The 18,695-nt window shown below is 51.8% G+C and overlaps 1 protein-coding gene across 2 annotated transcripts in view; it reads left to right on the forward strand.

The window, feature by feature from the left end:
- The window catches only part of LSP1 (lymphocyte specific protein 1), a 48,332-nt gene that overhangs the window by 4,774 nt on the left and 24,863 nt on the right, over window positions 1–18,695 (forward strand). Inside the window, exon 1 of one of the 2 annotated variants that reach the window (XM_064714843.1) lies at window positions 6,949–7,091. The exons of the other annotated variant lie outside the window; for it this stretch is intronic. Within the exon in view, the coding sequence (XP_064570913.1) occupies window positions 7,033–7,091 (59 nt within the window). The 5' untranslated portion in view covers window positions 6,949–7,032. Of the gene's footprint in view, window positions 1–6,948; window positions 7,092–18,695 lie in introns of those variants that run through there. 2 annotated transcript variants of the gene reach the window in all.

Genomic DNA, 18,695 nt, shown 5'->3' on the forward strand with positions numbered 1-18,695 from the left:
GTTTTGGCACTCAGAGTTGTCTTTCTCACAGGCAGGTCTCCAGTGCCTTTCTAGGGGCTCCACTCCTGCAGCCCCCATCCCCTGCAGGATCACTGGCAGCAAGGCAGGACAAAACATCTTCTGTTATTTGCTACTTTAAGTGAGTCCCTCCTGGGGTGGGCTGCTGGGGCTGGCAGCAGAGCTCCACATTCAGTCACACACGGGAGTGTCAAACCCAGGAGCTACTCGGGTTCAGCCTGTCTCACATGAGCAGTGGTGGTGCCCAGCAGCCTGGTGCCTCTGGTAACTGTCCAAGAAATACCTGGATAAAGAGGAAGATGCAGGAGCAAACCCAGCTGGGTTTATTAATGAATGGGAATGGCAGTCAGTGGGCTTCTGTTGGCTTAATTGGTCACTTCCATCCAGTGGTCTGAAAACTTGGGGCAATCTGCAAGCAATTGATCTGAGAAGTGCAAGACTGAGATTAGCTGGAGCTCAGTTCATTGGGATTTCTCCTGCTATTGCACAGACATGTAGGCCCAAAGGCTTTTACCAGTGTATGTCAGCCCATCTCTGTGCCTGCTATAGAGAAAGCTCTGCCAGTTTGCATCAGCTGGAGCTCTTTGGTTCTTTTGCTTACGTGCTTATTTTGAAACCAGATTTTTTTTTGCTAGGGATTCATTCTGCATTACCAAGGAAGCCCTCTCTCCCAGCTCTAGGTATCTGTTGCTTGCTGCAGCTGACTAGAGAGTTTGTGCAGTGCCTTTTATCTAGTCCTTGCCAGATAGCTTGGAAAATATGATCTCTTCTGTGCTTGTGCATGCTTGTGCTTTTCTGCTGCAGAAGCAGTTTCCTTTCCAGTGCAAGCTTGCTTTGGAGCCATTAGCATTGACAAACTCAGAATTATTGACAGACCCCAAACAATCACGGCTGCCAGCTATTTAGGAGGGGCAGAGTTCTCTCCCAATAAAATTGATGACAATAATAACTTCCTTTTGAAATAAGTGCCTCCTTGCAGTTGCCACATTGCTTCCCATACCAGGAGCTGGCAGCATTGTGCCCAAGCTGAGCTGTCTTAAAGGGCAGACTACTGTGATACTCAGGCTGTGCACCCCTGCTCTGGTGGCACCTCTTCCTGGGGGTGGCATTTGTCTCCTCTGCTGCTTCTGCACTCCAGTTGCCACCTTCCTGCGTACAGCATTAGCTGCCCTTTGTGCAGAAAGGCTCCTCTCAGCCTTTTTTTGGGTCTGACTTTGGAGCTTTAATGACTATTCCCCCTCGATAGAGCCATGTGTCCTCAAGCTCTCTGAATACATGATGATGCATTTGGGAGCCCTTTCCAAACAGCTCCTGTCTTTTGCCCAGCTTAGAGAGGGAAGCGTGGATGGATACGGGCAAGCTGATCTTAGATGCCTTTCCCTGGGACAAAGAGCAACTTGAAGTGGGTGGTGAAGTCTGATGGTGTTTGGGAGTTCCTTCTTATCTATTTAGTGTCCCCTGACCCCAGCTGGAGTGACAGCCCAGCAGCATGAAGCGGAGATTAATGCTTGCTAAAACTGCTTGTGTTGCACAACACGGTGCTGCATCAGAGCCTGGAGCCAGCTGCAGATGAGCTAATAAGTTTATATTGGGCAGAAGCCGTATTTTACTTCTTCAAAGCTGTGTGGTCAGCTGAGCAGCAGGGCTGGACACAGGGCTGCAGTGGTGCAGGGGAACTCACCTACAGGCCCATCCACAAACCCTGCTGCACGGCTTTGGGCACTGCTCAAACGTGTCACACAGGTGCCACCTGGTGAAGGAAGGTGGTGCCTCTGTTACTGGCAGTGCACCTCTCATACCCAGCCTGGGAGGGGTCTGAAGGTGTCTTCAGATGCCCAGTGCCATCTAATCCACCTAATGAAAGCAAAGACCACTCCATTTATTTTAAATAGACATTCAAAATTCAAATTCATTCAGCAGCTTTCTAAACCTTGGTGAGCAGAGACTCGTGACAAAGCAGTGTGATGCTATATAAAGGCCTTTTGAAGATTTTTCCTACAGTGTCTGCTGGGGGAAGACAACCTCTTGGCAGCAGCTGCCTGTAGCTTATCCATCCTGGCTGGAGTCCTTTGTCCTGCTTCTTGGCCTTGCAGTAGACAAGCATCCCTAAGAGATGGAGCCTGCCTCCTTGGGGCCAGCAGTTCTCCTCTTGTCCTGTAATGACCCTCCTGTGTGGGATGGGAGTGTCTTATCTGCAGCCATTGTTTTGTCTTCCTGTCTCTTTCCCAATGGCTTTGTTGATTTAACACATTATATAGATAGCAGTGCACAGTACCATTAATGGTGCTGGCTCGACATGCTGGACCAGCTGCACTCCTGTGGGGCTTGGCTCAGTCTCTTGGCCTTGGCCCTGCTCTGGGAAACCTGGATGGTGGCTCACTGCAATGGCTCAGGTGGTCTCTTGCTGTTTGCCCAGCCCTTGGTGCACCAGGAGCCCAGATCTTCTTTAACTGGGCTGGGCTGCCCTGGTAATGCTTCTCTCCTTCCCCTGCTTTTAAAATCCATCCTTTGTCCTTGTGTGTGTCACCCCTGGAGCAAAAGCATCTTCTCTCACAAGGCTTGTGAACTTGCATCTCCCCCTCTCACTGATAATGAAGCAAACTCCATGATGGAACCTAGTGATTTTAGGTTTATGGATGCACCCCTGAGGTTTCCCAGAGAGTGTCCATTTTCCATTCTGTGTGAGGGTCAGAGGTGGCAGTGGGGTAGAGGAAGAAGAATGCTCCTTCTAGATCCAGCTTCTGATTCCCTCTCCTTTCTGCCTCTTTGGATATCAGAGGAAGAGAGTCATCACTGATCCCATGCCAAATATTTCACTTAGTATGACACAGTGTTTGTTGGCTGTTTAGACCCACAATTATACATGTTTCTCATGGTGCTCCTCTGAGCACATTGGCCTGGCAACAACTCTGAGCCAACAGAGCTGGCTCCTGCCTACAGCACCCCCTCCCTGAACCCATGGGGTCGTGCATTGCCTTGGGGATCCCCTCTCCCGACTCATGCCAGGACAGAGGAAGGCTTGCAGGGGAGCACTGGACTCCTTGCCCTGTGCCCTGAGCTGATTGCAGAGGTGGGGCGCCCTGCCCTCCTGGCAGCACACTGTGGTGCTTGCAAAGAGCTGCTCTGGGGGGAAGGAGACAATGTGCTGCTTTTGGCTGCTGGGCCTGCTGTCTCCTCAGCATTATCTCTTGTTTGCCTCTCTTGGTCTCTGTATTTGGCTGCCTAAAAGTGAGTGCTGGCAGAGTTAGGTGGAGTGGGTTAAGTGGGGGTTCAGGGTGAAGGAGAGGTGGGCAAACCCTACCCTGCAGCCAACATGTAAATCACACCATCTGTGCAGCTGAGGTTCCAGTGGGGTGCCCTTTCCCCTCAACCGGGGCTCCAGCTGGGCAAATGCTGCCAGCTGCCAGGCTGGTTTCCAAGTGGTGGATGCATGTGCCTGGTGAGGAGAGGCTGCTGGGATGTCAGGATAGGGGGAGAGCTGTGGGATAGTGGCAGAGGGAAAGATGCATCATTTAAAAGGAAAACCAGAGACCATCCCCCATCTATTCCATTGTCCTAGGGGCTGCTGGTGGAGGCACAGGGTCCGAGATAGGGCTCTTAGTCCTCGCTGGAGATGTGAGGCTGTCCCTGTGAGAACATCTTCTGGGGTGGGATCCCACCACTGCCATGCAGGCATGGGCCTCTGGGAACCACGCTGGCAGATGGTGGCACTTGTAAAGGACTGGCCCTTGCAGTGACTGTGCTTTGGTGCTGACAGTGGCTGACATCCCAGCAGTATTGGAGAGAAATGCTTGAGCTGTATTTAGCAGGACTAGGGTATTTTTGTTTCTTTTTTTCCTTTCCCTTGACCATGTGTGAGCCTTCAACTGATTTTGCAACTAGTGCTACATAGCAGAAGGATTGTGTAATTAACGGGAACTGGTGCAGCCCTATCTCTCTGGGACTCCAGCCCTCCTTCCCACAGGGACAGAGGCAGACCCACTCTCTCTCACAGCATTTCACCTTCTCTGCCTTCCCTGCTGCTGGGAAGAACTTTGGGGAACTCCAGTGCCACACAACGTGCTCCTGGCTGGTCCAGTTCCTCTGCTGGGCTGGTGTTTTGCTGCAGAGATTTATGGTGGTTCTCCCAGCTTAAACTGTGCCAAAAAATAACAGATGAATTAATTCTTCTTTTTTTTTTTTTTCTTCCTGTGTCCACTGTACTCCTACCCACTTCCTGGTGGGAGCAGGGGGGTTGTTTCTGTGAAAGGATCCAAGCAGCTGTGGGACTGATGCTGACCTTGCTGCTGCTGGACACATGGTGTGACTCACAGTGATGCACGTGGCAGTGAGGGGCAGGAGAGGAGAGGGGCCCAAGGTGCCTCTGCACTCCAAGGCAATGGTGTGGGGCCTCTCCTGCACTGCTCTTCCTCTGTGGGCATGTCCTTTGTGCTTTTGATTTTAAATGCTCCCTGCCCCACAGAGATGGGGATGGTGACTCTGTCCATTCCCCTTCTTGCAAGCTGTGGGTCCTGCCCTGCTCTTCCTGTGGTCCTGCAGGATCCCGCTGATGCTGGAGGAAGGATGAGTTTTCTTGCCATATTTAATATCTTTCTCAAAGATGAAAGCCAGGAGAAGGGCAGGAAGCCTTCTCCAGAGGTCGAGTGGCCCAGCCACGATGAAATATTTTTCCAGGCAGAGTTCAGTACCAGGAATTTCTCTCCCTGGGAGCAACACAGAGCTCAGCCTGCTCCCTGTTGCAGTTAAGGACCCCCTTCCTCACTGCCTCACTTCTGGTGTTTCCAAATTATCTTAGCACCTTAGACCAGTAAGAGCTAATGTCGTGACCTCTCCCCAGTCCTGCATTTCATCATTCAAGCATGGTTTCTGACAGCCCTGTTCATTGAAAGCCCCATCTCTGAGAGGCAGCCAGTCCTGGAACTGGGGTGGAAGTCTGCCAAGTGCTTTCAAGACAAGGAGCTCATGCTGGCATCTTCCGGGAGTCAAACCCAGCGTGGAGCCAAGGCTGTCTTGCTGGGGGAATTAACAGCTTTTCCTCTGCCCATTTACACAGAGACCTTCCCCTCCCATAGGTAGCAGTGTGCTGGTACCTCCGGGAGGCTCCTGCCTTCTCCTGGTGACTGCATCCCTCCTTGCCCCTCCTCGGCTCCCTGAGGATTGCCTGGCATCTTTGCCTGAATGAGGAATGCTTGCAGTGATTTCATTCAAGCCCCAGCTGCTGCTGAGCTACATCTCTGCCTGCCAGGGCTCCTTCAAGCTCCTCCTTGCCTGGCTCGGACCATGGGAGTCACTGGCAGGTTTGGGCTGATTCTCTCCAAAACGAAAACCCTGTAGGTGCACACTTCATTTCAACTCTGGCCAATTGTGGTGAAGTCAGTGCTCACATGCTTAAACCTAATTACTCCTGCAAGCACTTGCAGGACTGGGACAAGCTTTTTTTTAGCAAGAGAACTTTTGTGGTGGATCTCTTGCATCTTCTCACTGAATTTAGAAAGAAAAATATGCAGTGTGATATCATCTGAGCAGCCCACAGAGTGAGGACAGCATCAATGTCTGCGCTTTGTGGATTTTGTTGTTCATAATCACTTAGGTGATGCTTACTAAATACCTGCAGGGGAAAAAAACGCAAGCTGTTTTGAAATGAAGAGACAGTGGAAGGGAGGGCAGGTACTTCCTTTTTTATTGAGATTTCTTGGTGTATTTCATGGGCAACTTCCCCATTTCAGCTTACCAGGAGTCAAGAAACATTGCTGCAGGAGAGATCGAAAGGAAAGGTGTAAATGAGATGAGAGGGACTGAAAGCAGAAGGCAGGTGAGGGTCTCAGCAGAGTGGTTCCATCATAACTGCTCCCATTTTGCAGACAGCCAGAGGAATATTCCCACTTTCCTTGGGGAACACGGGCAGGCCATGCCATGAGCACCATGATGTTCAAGTATAAGGCAGGGCTGGAACTTGCTAGGTGCAAGTCCAGGCACCTGTTGGTTTGGCACAGTAGAAGTTCTCTTTTCACCCAAAAAGCACACATGGACCAGGAGATGCAGTTTAGGCAGAAGGACGTGCTGTTTTTTCCTGCCATGAGGAGGCAGCATGAAGAACAACCATCTGAATGTGTGGCAGATGGGCATTTTGTTTTAGCAGGTGACAATCTTAGTCCTTCATCAAATGCTCTTGCACGTCTTTTATCTCCTGAAATATCAGTGTTTCATGGAGACAAGCCAGATTTAGCTGAATTTTTTGCCTCTTGCCCGATTTGATGGCTGGGAAAACTGAGGCACGGGTGACTTGGTGAGGGGCAATGTTTGAGAGCAGAAGCAGGGTATAGGCTGCTTGCCTGCCTGAGGCTGCAGCTCTGTGGCTTCCCCCAAATTCTTGCTGCTATCTCCATCCCAGGAGAACGTTTTCCTCTGGTGTGGCATTTCCCAGTGCTAAGCCCCTTTCGTGTTAATGTGACTCTTGGCTCACCTTCGGACGTGCAGGGACTGTGTGGAGGCGAGACCTTCACGCAAGACTTCTGCTGTGAATGGAGCAGGAGTGATTTACAGCCCGTCGAGAGCAAGTTGCCGACCTGGATGTCTGCTCCCTAGGTGCTTTGTGTAATCAGAAAAACAGTGGTAAAGGTGCGAAAAAACAGAAGGGAAAAAAAAGAAAAAGAAGAAAGGGCGGGGGGGAGGAGGGGGCTGGAAAAGATGAAGGAGGGAGAGCGGAGTTAAAGGCAGGAGAGAATCCCCTGTCAGGGGAGCGGGGAGCGCCGGGCTTTGTGCTGCGCCCCCAGAGATTCTCCCGTGGCGCTTCCACGAGGCGGAGGGGGAGGAGGAGGTAGAGAGGTGGAGGAGGCAAGCCGGGGGTGTGGAGCAGGGGGGGCGAGCAGAAACAAAAGGAAACCAGCTGCAGAACTTCCTGGAGGCGGCGAGGGGCCGCGGAGCGCGCAGTGCCGGCGGCTCTGCGGCTCCTGCTGCGCGGGGCGGGGAGGGGAGGGGGCGGCAGCGGGACCCTGCCCGCCGTGCGCCGCCACCATGACCAGCGCGATCCTCCGGCGCAACTCCAGCAAGCAGGGCCTGCAGAACCTCATCAGGTGAGCGCACACCTGCCCGGGCACCCGCTCCGGCTCCCGCGGGATGTGCCCAGGGGCGCGGTGGGGAAAGGGAGCGTCTTCCACACCGACCATCCTCGGGTCCCTTTAGATCGGCGGGATTTCCTCCTTATCCTGGTTCTCCAGCAGACCCCATGCATTGGAAGGAAGGATAATAGATAACCCTCCCTCTCCTCCCCTAAAGCTGTATGAGAAAAGCAGATTTGAACTTACTGATGGCTTTTCCAGGAGCTCCCGACTGAAATAACTGAGCACAACTGTACTGTGACACTCACCTGAGCCGCCGCTTCCCCTCTCCCTGCGAGGCATGTCTCAGTACGTGGCTTTTTGTGTCTCCCGAGTGCTGAACGCTTCTGCGTAGAAAAAGGGTTTTCCTTTTTTCCCCGCAGGAACTGTACGCTGTGCACGCTGTGATGCTCGTTTTTAATTCAGAGATCAGTACAGGGCTGGATCCTCCCAGGGCTGCGAGCTGACACCGCTCTTTTTTCGATTTAATTGATCACAATAGTGCTTTGAACCTTTCTCTCGGAGTATAATTGCCAGGGCAGGGAGGTGGATGGCTCACTTGGGCTTTTCCCGTTTGTCAGCGGCGCTGAGCCCGGGAGGACGGCTACATTGTCTGCTGGCTTTGAGATTCCCTGCCATGCGGTCACTGTGCTCTTCCCCGGGGGCTGGAATCGCTGCTTCCCTCCGTGGGTCTCTGGGATCCACCTCTGGATGATGGTGGTGTGCCGCTCTGATGGCCCTGACTGGGCTGAAGAGAGGCACTTCCCACCTTTTCACGTTTAGCTGGGCAGATGGATGGGTGAGAGGTGGGATCAGGCAGTGCTGGACTCACATTCTGTGTCTTGGGTGCCTCTTGGCTCCCTTGTGCTCACTGTGAGCGTTGGTCTCCCGCTGGGAGGTGGAGGATGTCAGGGTGGGCTGTATTTCACCTGGCATTCTCCAGTCAGTTTGGGATCTCCTCGACTGGCAATGCAGCCTCTAAACCTCATCTCCCATTAAGTTTCTTGCCTTGGAAGGTAAATGGGCACCTACAGCCCACCCAGTCCCGGCCACTTCCTGCCCTTCTGGACCCAGGGAAGTTGGCAGGGAAGCTCCCACTGGTTGCACAGGCCCCTGGGGTGGAAAATGGGCAGGAGAAGCTGACTCCTCTCGGTTTATCCTTTGTTTGGCCTGTTGGACCCATTCCCATGTCTCAGCCCAGGGGATGGGATCTGAGTTACACACCCCTGTTTCAGAGCAGGGCTTTGTCAGCAGCTTGCGAGGGATAGGGAAACCTCTGGGGTGTGCAAAGGCAGGGATGAGCTCAGATTTGGGGCCAGCTGGTACTGAGGAGGGCCAGGGAAATGAACTGGGGTGGGGATCGCCTGCTTACAGCTGGGTAGCAATTTATTGTGCAGGGTGACAGATGGGGGGGAGCAAGGGGAAGCACATGTGTTTCATTCAGAGAAAAGGGGTGTCCAAAGGACTGTCCTCAGCACAGCCTAAACCAGCAGTGTTTTCCTGTGCTGAGTGACATTTCCAAGTTCCTCCTGCTTTGGATAAGGGACTTTTGGTGTCCCAGAGACTCACAGGGACATTTTTACAAGGTGACATGTTTCCTGAGCAGGGTTATTACACTTAATTGATTGAGGTTTAGCTTTGGGGCTGTGTTTCCCAGTCCTGCTTACAGATGAGGCATGGAGTGGGTTGTGAAGGATTTCCATGGTTTGCACACAAAAAGCCTCACTTATGCTCACAGGATTCAGCAGTGGAGCAGGCAGGGTCTGCTCCATACACACCATAGCCCATTTTGCAGCTGTATTTTTCTCCTGGAGCAGTTTCTCCTGGAGTTCCAGAGATCAGCTGTGGGGCTGGCTCTGCAAGTCCTGCCCGCTTGGCTGCAGGAAGGAAGGAGCTCCTTTAGTGAATGGCTGGAGGCTCCTGCCTTGAAGATATGTTGCTGTCAAGATTGCTGTGCTCTGCTTTTTTCTGTCCCAAGGTGACTGCAGCAGAGTGGTTACACTGTGTAGTGCTGGGCTCCTCTGGGGTGTCCGAGTGCTTTGGAGAGCTGGAGCACACAGTGAGAACAGCAGCTCAGAGCCATAGCCACGAGCCCTGGAGCACTGTGGTGTCAGGATTTACCTGGCTGCTCCTGCTGCAGGGCAACAGCAGGGATAACCAGGGAATTACCTTCTCTGAGCATTGCTCAGCTGCAGGAGCTGCTGGCCAGCTGCCCAGCAGCTGGGTTAAGGGTTCCTGAGCTGAAACCAGTGTAAGTCTTGTGGATTTGGGTTTGAAGAGCTGAGTCCCAATGCTTTAAGCATCCTGCCTTGTGCTTAAAACAAAACCCCTTTCAGACAAAGGGGCCCATGGGTGAAGCATCACCTACATATCAGTCCCAGGAGTCAGATTTGCAATAAATGGCTTTTCCACTGACTGCTGACAGGCTTAATGCATGTGATGCTCTGGTGTGGTTTGGTGTGCTTGGGATCACCAGGACACGTTGGAGACACCTGGAGGCTGAAGCGCTGAGCCAGGGCTCAAGGAAACATCTTTCACCTTGCCCAGCCAGGAGGTGGGCTGGAAAAATGAGCCCTCCTTCTTCCTCAGGGGCTTTGCAGAAGGTGCAGGCAGGGATGTTCCATTGACATCTGAAAAGCTGCAGGCTGAAGAGGGCCCAGGGTGAGGCCTTGCAACTGCAGAGTGGCTAATTGCCTGGGAAAGGTATGAGAAGAATGGGCAATTGCAGGGCTATCTACCTTCCCTGCTTTGGCCCGTGTGCCCAGGCACTCCCCTTGTCCAGCATAGTTTCTCTATCAGGACATCACTGGGGAAATATTTCTCCCTTTGTAGCACGCTTACAGCAATGATCCCTCACACGCCCACAAGGCTTTGTGTTTTTTTAAAGTCCTCTCCAAACATGAGCCACTTTATCTTGTTATCACGATCTCTTTCCCCTTATCCTTCTAATGAATTCCTATAAATAAGATAGGGATCCAGCACCTGTCATGTCGATTCATTCAGTTCATTATCTACTCCTGCTGGAATTTTACTCTCCCTCTATTTATCGAGCCTGAAGTGTTTCACAAAAGAATATGGCTGTTTAATTAACCTACAAATCATTCTCTCTGTGAAGCAGCTGTGCTGCTCCTTGGAACTGGATTACTGGGCCTTGTGGTTGACGCTGCTCCCATGGGTGCTGTGGTGGCTTGCTTGCTGCAGTGGTGTCCCATCTCTGGGCTCTGGGTGCCTGGCTGGGATGTGGTGCCCTGGGATGCAGTGTGTGGGCATATGGATGTGAGGTGGGAGCCCTGCTGCTCTTGTCTCTTTAATCTTTGAACCTTTCTCTCAGAGTATAATTGCCAGGGCAGGGAGGTGGCAGCGTGTGGCTGAATCTGGGGTGCCATTAGGAAGCGAGCTGTGATTTGTTCTTGGGGAAAAGGGACAGTGTTCTTACATGCTACAACACCCCTTTGCTTCCCAGCACAACCTGGTTCAGAGCAGGGGCTCCAGAGCATGACTGCTCCAGCTCTCTATAATAAACCAGTGTCTCTAATTGTATGTCTTTGCAATGCCATGGAGCTTGAAGTACAAATAGTCCTGTGGGAAAAGGGGGCTGAATCTTGAGGATGAAAAAGCTCAGGGGAAAAAAACAAGTCAGAAAATTTGATCGTGGGATAGAGCTAATTATTTGCTCTGTAGGATGGGATTTTTGCTTTGTTATCTTCTGTGGAGTCATTAACATGGGAAGCCAGAATGTGAGATCTGAAATGAATCTTGCACAGTGCTGTGTTTTGGCCTGCTGTATGTGATGAGATGCTTGCCACCTCCAGCACTCATGTCCTGGCACCCATGAGGTGCTGCAGGGCCCTTTCTTTCTCCTTACAACACATTACTGCATTTACAAGCAATGCTCTTGGTGATGCATAGAGTTCCTCAGCACTATGGTAGCTTTAAAATTCCCTGAACTTGGATTTTGGTGCGTGTCATGAGTGTGATATTTAGTTTGATCAGGATATGGGGGCTCTGCCCAGCTCTGCAGGACGCTTTCCTCTCTGCCTGCATTCGACGTTTCCCAGAGCTTGCCAGGATGTGTCTCAGCAGGGAAGATGCTACTCCAGTATTTTTGTCTTGACCTCCTGAGTGCTGAGCTGGGAACAAGGAGCTGGAAGCACTTGGGAGGGCTGGATGGAGCTTTGAAGGGGAAGAACATTTTTTGTGGGGTGGGGGAGGGAGTGGTCGATGCCAGGACATGGTTTGGGCACAGTTTGTTGCCTGGGAGATAGCTCCTGCCTCCAGGGGCTACTGCAGCACCGCTTTGCTTCGGCTCCCTGGCTCCCAGAGAGGTGCAGGGAGCAAGGAATTCTTGCTGTGGAGAAGTGGGGCAGCTTTGTAGGGAAGATGAGGAAACTGATCCATGTAGGAATTAGCCATTAGAGAAATTGTGTGGGAAGAGGAGGGAGGGATACCTGTGTGGGGACACCAGGGGACACAGGACCTTCATCAGTGTGATTCATGCTTTGCCATGCTGCCTCAGTGTGTCATGAGGAGCCTATGGTGCTTCCCTTCTTGAATCTTCCCTATTTTGGTGTTTTTATTAGTGGCATTCAATTTTTTATCCCTCTGTGCCATATTGGCATGGCCAAGGCAGAACAGATGGGCACCTTTGTGGACCCCACAAATGGAGGGCAGATGGAAAGGGAGACATGAGTAGAGGCTGCTGGCAGGGAGGAGCATCCAGGAGAGCCCTTTGGGCCTGACTGATGGCATACCTGGGGGATTTGCACATCCCAGCGTGCCTTCTGTGGTGCCAGCTGCTTGCAGGGTGATGCCACCATATTCTGCATCCAGGAGGAGCGTGGGGATTTGCAGCCCAGCTGAGCTGTGGGGCAGGGTGAGGGTAAGGGCTAAGCCAGTGTGTGGTGGGTAGGTCCCTCCCTGGGTGCCTTGTGGGGTGCCCACCCTCAGCTTTCACCCCAAGGATAACAGCTCATCCTTTCTCTCCAGCTGAAGCAGCTCATCTGTCCCCTCTGAGCACTCTGTGGATCCATCCCAGATTTTTTCCAGCCCTGGGGTTTGTTTTGTCAGAACTCCATCTACCATTGACCTTTCCCAGAAACCAGTGCATGGGTTTTGTTTGCCTTTAGCCTGGCCTGACCCAGATTTTTACCTGCTCTCAAGTAATTGGATGTTCAGGGCCTGAACTTTGAGCCCATGGAAATTTTGGGAAGCTGTAGTGAGCCTTTGAGCCCATCAGGGCTGCAACCACAGGTCATTGGCATCCTCTGATGGTGTGGAGAAGGACCACCATGTGTATCTGAGCATGGCTCAGCTAGAAGGGGCACTGGTTGGAGAAGCTGAGGCCTGAGACACCAGCTGGGATGGTATCTAGAAACTAATTTTCACCTTCCAGATTTTTTTTTATTTCTTCTTCTCCCTCCATTTCTAACTCTTCCGATGGAGCATCAAATAGCATCAGGACCATCCCTCAGCTCTGTGCTGGGCAAAGGGCAGCTGGGGCTGCCAAGTGCATCAGCAAGAAGCGGGGGTGCCATGCCCTCAAACACGGGATTTTGGGATCAGTATTTTGGGGCAAAGACTCTTTTCCTCATGAAGATGCTCTGTCCTGGCGCAGCAGGGAGTGAAGGCTTGCTGCTGCTCTGTTCCTGCTGCAGCACAGCTCTCAGTGATGGCCATGGAGGAGGAGATCTCAGCTGTTCCAGGGATGGAGCAGCAGCGTTCTCACGGCCTCCTGTCCCTGCTCAGACTGCAAACTGCCTCCTGCTGCTGGGGACAGCGGGGACAGACACCGCCTCGCCCCGGGGCTGCCAAGGGAGGGCCCAGCCAGCTGTGCTATGAAAACACCACGCTGATACAAATCCTGCTCCTAATCCCGGCTCGAAGCAGCAGAGATGAGGCAATTGCTCACCTTTCTAGGCTCAGACTTGTTCTCCAGCAGGAGTGTGTCAAGAAGGATGCTGGCTGACTGTAGCCAAGGCAGGGAGGCTGTGGAGTCTTGCTTCCCTCTTAAGGAGGAGAAAGATAAAATACAAAAGCAGGGTAAAGCAGTCAGCATCTCTTTGGCAAGTCTGTTTTCTCCTCTGACATGCTTCTCCCTTGCAAAAACAGAGGCCAGAATTCCTGCCCTGTAGAAAAAACCCTCAAATTCCTTGAACCTTCGGGCTGAGATGGAGAGACCGTGAGAAAGGGCCGTGGTTCGAGGTCGTACCCAGCGCTGGTTTCTCACACCTACTGAATGCAGTGCAGGGCTGGGAGGGCTCGGGCTCCAGCCCTTTCCTCCCCCGGCCAAATTCCTGGCCAGTGATGCTGATACATGACTGCACCAGCCTGTGTGCTGGTGTGCTAAGGACCCGCGGTCCTGAGGGTGCAATTCATCATCTTGGAGGCGATTCGTTTGGGTTCTGTCTGCCGTGATTAAAATCAATAATAATAAAAAGAAACAGTTGTTCCCCCTGGTTGCCTGGTGCCTCTGTGAGGGGTTGTGCATCACCTATGGTGTCTGGAAGCATGGAGCATTCCATGCACCTTGTTGGAGCCACAGTCCTCGGAGCAGCAGGAGGGGACAGAGGACGCTCATGATGAAGGACCAGTCCTGCTTTCATCCCTCCTGCCATTTGCCACCAGCCTTCTCAAGTGTGTCTTGTTTTGCTTGTGGAAGCAGTAAATTACCATCCTGGGACTTTCCCTGCCTGTCATGCCACAATGACAGGTCAATCTTTGCAGGGGATTTAATGAGGGCTAAACTAGGCAGAGTTTTATATGTGGCACATGCATGCGTGGCTGTACATCTGCACATCCTTCTCAGGGCAAAAAAGGGATGTGTTGTGGAGAGAAAATCCAAAATCTGTTTAAAAAAAGAAGAGGTTCTTTTATTTTTGAAAGGGAGATAGGACTGTGATGCTAAATGTGGTTTTCCTTTTATTTCTGCTGGATGAAAGTTTGGGATGTATCATGTTCTGTTCAGCTGCCTTGGTGTGTCCTTATCACCCCATACGTGCTGCCTCTCCACAGCCCCCGTTCTAGCAGGAGGTGGAGATGGGCTCTGTGGCCACTCCTGGGTGTGAAGCAGCTCTATCCTGCTGTTCACATCCTGGAGGTGACCTGTGATTTATAGGAGAAATGGGGAGACGGGGCCAAGACTGCACAGCTACGTGTGGGGTGGGGAAACTTGGTATGAGAACAAGGCTGAGGGTGAAGCACATGGATGCATTTTTTCCTCTCCCCCTGCCCCCCTTCTTGTTCAAACTCTGTAGCCTGGGCTCTGAACGGAGCAATGCAGCTGAGGAATTACATGAATGTATGGGAGGGAGAGGCTTGTGGAGTATCTCTGGCTCCCTTTGACTGACACACTGCTGTTTCAGAGCTAGAATAACTCTCCCGAGGCGAGGCTGAAACACACTTCAGGATGTGACATAATAATCCTTGATTTTATTTCTTTTCTCAGTCTCCCTGTATTGTACTGCTACCCTCACGCTGTTCCTTATTCAGAGGGATGATGACCCAGCTGTAATCTTTGCTGTCCAGCCACGTTACTCCTAAGGCATGGAAACCCATGACTTCTGTGGTGGCCTGACACCAGTGGTCCTGAGTGACATGAGTGGAGGCTTTATCTGTATTTCAGCATACTTGACTCAGTCACACAGAGCCATTATATGCCACTAATAAGTGATTAATTTGTTGGCAGAAGGTCAAGTGGGTGAGAGAGTTGTAGCCTTTGGAGGGTGTCCTCTTCCCTTTCGTGTGACAGGGTGAGCTGCACGTCTCCTGCCAGCAGTCAGGGCCCTTTCTAAACGTGTGATAAATGCAATATGAAATAAAGCCTGGCAGCTCTGCTCAGCAGCAGAAGAACTTGCTGATGCTCCTAGGCCATGTTCTGCACTGATGTGTTATCTGGCACTGTGTCAGGGCAATGCAGGCTGCATGGAAGGGGAAGGTCCCTTGCATTGGTTCTGGCATGTCCCTTTCCCAAAGCTCAACAGAGAGGAGATGGGATGGCCGCCCTTCCCAGTTCTCCTCTAATTCATGCAGCTCCCAGGGGATATTTCCAGCTGTGCTGTACACTGGGTTTTTCACAGGTGATGGGGTAATGTATCTCCTGGGGTTGTACCTGGCTCCTCCTACATCCTGTTCCCAAAACCTCTTCCCTCTTCTGCCCTGGCTTTGTGGGGGAACTTACCCAACAGAGGTGGCAACCAAAGCCAACACACTCCTGGCCTGGTACCCTGGTGAGCTCAGGAGACAGGAACGTCCAGTGTGTTGGTAAAGGGTTCCTGATTTTTCTGGCACAGCTCTGCAAAGCCTCTGGGAGGCATTTGATTTTCCTTTCTGGAATTAGCTTTAGTGCTGAAGGTTGGGTTTGGGCCAGCGCAGCTTCCTTTGAGCCGTCAACCATGCAAAAGACTCCTCGAGTCTGCAGAGTTTCCCTTAAACACAGCTCATCTGCTGCCAGAAATTTCCCTTGCCTGAATATTAAAATCTCCTCAAGTGCTGGTGAGGAATTGCCCAAAGGAAACGTGACCTTCCCAGCCACGCTGGCTTGTCTGGAGCGGGCGTTTGTGGCCCTGTGGAGCAGGGCAGCCACAGTGTGGGTGCCTGTGCTGCAGGAAGAGGTGTTCTGTGGTGCAAACAGAAATAAAGCCCCTCCCGTGGCTGGGGGTCCGGAGGGAGGTGAGGTCAGGAGCTGGATGTGAAACAGGCAGCAGGGTCAGAGCAGAAATCTAAGCATCCCAAATGCTTGGAGGGCAGTGTCTCTGTGGGCACAGCTGAACCAAGGTGCTTTCAGCTCATCCTCACACCTGCAGGATGTCCTCAGGAAGAGAGGAGCCCATTCCACAAAGCGTGTTTGGCTCAACCAAGATGTCCAAAAGCTGTTGGCAGAGATGTAGGGATCGTGTAAGAGAAATGACCCAGCCCTGTGATGAGCTCTTGCTGGAGCAAATCTTGCCACAGCTCTGGGCTGCTGGGGCCACTGAGGTCTCTCTGCCTTTTCTCCTCCCTTCTCCAGTCACACTGAAGTCTGTTTAAGGGGATGAATTTCTTTCACATTGCATGAAAATCCCTCTATGGAGGGATTTTGTAAAGGCAGATGGCTGGATTCAGGACTGTAGCATGCTGTAGCTCATCTTGCAGCTCCTCAAGCTTCAAGTCTTGCTTTCCATTTCCCCATCCTGTGATGGGTGAAATGAAGTTGAGAGCTCTTGGTCCCACTGGCAGCTATGAGTCTGCTTCTTCCCCACACCTCCCCAGCCTGGGACCAACCTGGGGCAGAGCTGGCTGGAGGTGAAGATCTGTGGGATCAGCCTGATCCTGAAGCACTGGGTAATTATTTCTAGGATTGGGAAAGATGGTTGTGAAATACCACTGTGGCCTGAGCACACTGAGTTACTGAATGTGGTTGTGAACAATTAGAGCAAACGGGAGACCGTGGCCCCGTTTTAGTAAATGGAACCATTTGGAAATTAAATCTTTCCACCTTTTTGCTTCGAAAGGCAATTTAACAGCTGACCCCCTGCTCACACTTGTGCCTGTCCAAATTGAAATGGCACATTTTGTCTGGGGTCCAACAAACCCCTGTAGCTGACCCAAACACAAGGACTTTGGCAAGGCTTAGTTTCTCATTCGCTTGTGTTTTTTTTGCTTCATTTTGTTTTGTTTGTTTTTCACTAAAGACAAATATTTGTGCTGCTCGGTCAGTCCAAAAGTAATCATCCTTTTTCCTCTGCTTGTCAGTATGATTACTGAACCCCAACACATCACTTATTAAACCTCCCTCCCCTACCAGCCTGTTTGAGCATGACAGAGAGCTCAGAATCTGAGAATAAATTCAGTTTAGGTGTTTGCTGGAGTGTGCTGGTATCTTTGAATCCATGGGGGCTTTATCTGCAGCCCTTTTTGCTGCGCAGAGGGATGGTGTTCCCAGCATCACAGCCCCCCCAGGATGCTCAGAGTGTCTGAGGCACATCCCAGCACATCAGCAGGCAGCCTGGAAGCTGGGATTGCTCTGTGGCAAAGCTGGATTGCTCTGTTGCAAGGGGAGCTGGGAAAGTTATTTCTCTGCTTTTGCAGAAAAATCCTTCTCCCCAGAACGGTCGCCCCCGGCTCTGTCCTCAGCGTGCTCGGAGGGAAGGATGCAGGGACAGAATAGCGAGCCGGTGAGGTCATGGGGAGAGAGTTAGTCACATCCAACTGGGAAAGGGAGAGGGCTGCCAACCGGCGTTGCTCTCACACTGTGGAAAGCTCATATGGTTCAGAAGGGATCCCCCCTCCTCCAGAGCACCCTGGCCAAGATGGGGGTGTTGGTGGAGCACTGCCTCTGAAGCAGCTTCCCAAGGAACTGGAGGAAGGAGTGAAAGATTTTAATCAAAATCTAACTTTTTCTGGCATGAACATGGACTTTGCTTCTCGTAACTGGGGCGGTACGGGCCAGAGGGGGTTAAGAGCCTTTCCAAATTGGAGACTATCTGGAGCTGTCGCACAAGGGAGGGAGATCATGGCAGAGTTTAATGAATGACTTCATTTATATATTAAAAAAAAAAACCAACAACAACATGGTGGCTTCCTGCCAGGTCCACAGACAAGGGTTTCTATGGGAACCTGAGGAAAAATAATAAATAGAAGTGTGGGATGAGTAGGGAAGGGAGGAGGGGAGCTCAGGCTCGGGTCTAGGTCTGCTTTGTTCCTCATGGAGACCAAGGTGGCAAGGGGCGATGATGGGGTAAAAAGGGAAAGAGCTGAATTTGGTGCTTGCATAAAAGACCCCACCCAAAATAAGGCAGGCAGTAACTACATTGCATTCTCTTGGGCTGGTCCTGGGGTCTGCTTTGTTCCCTGCTCCTCTGTGGGCACAGCAGGCATGGGCAACCTTTCTTCACTGGGCTCACAGCCTGGCTTTGCTGCCTTGGGGCAGGTGGGAGCTTGGGAGGGCAGTGATTTGGAGTCATCCCCAGCTTCCTGACAGGGTGGTGGTGGGACCGCTGTGCAAAGGGATGCTACTGGGGCTAAGCGCAACAGTCCTGCCCACACTGCAGAGTAAAATAGGCTCTGAGTGAGTCTTCCCTGGAAAGGCTAACAGGGTTCACAGTGTAATTAGAAAGGCTATGTTTTTCATCAATTAATCCCAATGGGCTTTTTCCACCCCCTCCATTGCTGGGATAGGGAGGTATCTGCCCTGAAGTTTAAAAGAAAACAGCTTTTTGGTGAGACCCGTGGTGAAGTGAGGCCCTCTCATGTGCTTCAGAGTCCAGACTGAGGGCAAAGCTGGGCAGGATGGCAGAGTGGCACTCCTGGGACCAGCTGAAACCTGTCCCTCTTTCACTCAAACTGGGCTGAAACACGCCTCAACTAAGGCATTTCTGTTTGGATTTTTCCTCATTTTCCCTTCCACAGGCTTTTTGTTCCAGTCTGAGTAATGTTGCACTGTATGTCCCATTGAGCAGGTTCATCCTAAGAGGACTGTGGTCCTCAGGATATTCCTGAGGTGAGGAAGTGCAGGTTGGTCTGGGTCCTGTTGCTGGTGGGAGATCGACTTCCCAGCTCCCATGTGTGTGCCTTCCTCAAAGACATTTCTGTAAACAGGCTTGA

The sequence above is a fragment of the Zonotrichia leucophrys genome, chromosome 5 (assembly GCF_028769735.1).
Source record: "Zonotrichia leucophrys gambelii isolate GWCS_2022_RI chromosome 5, RI_Zleu_2.0, whole genome shotgun sequence".
Taxonomy (NCBI): Eukaryota; Metazoa; Chordata; class Aves; order Passeriformes; family Passerellidae; genus Zonotrichia; species Zonotrichia leucophrys.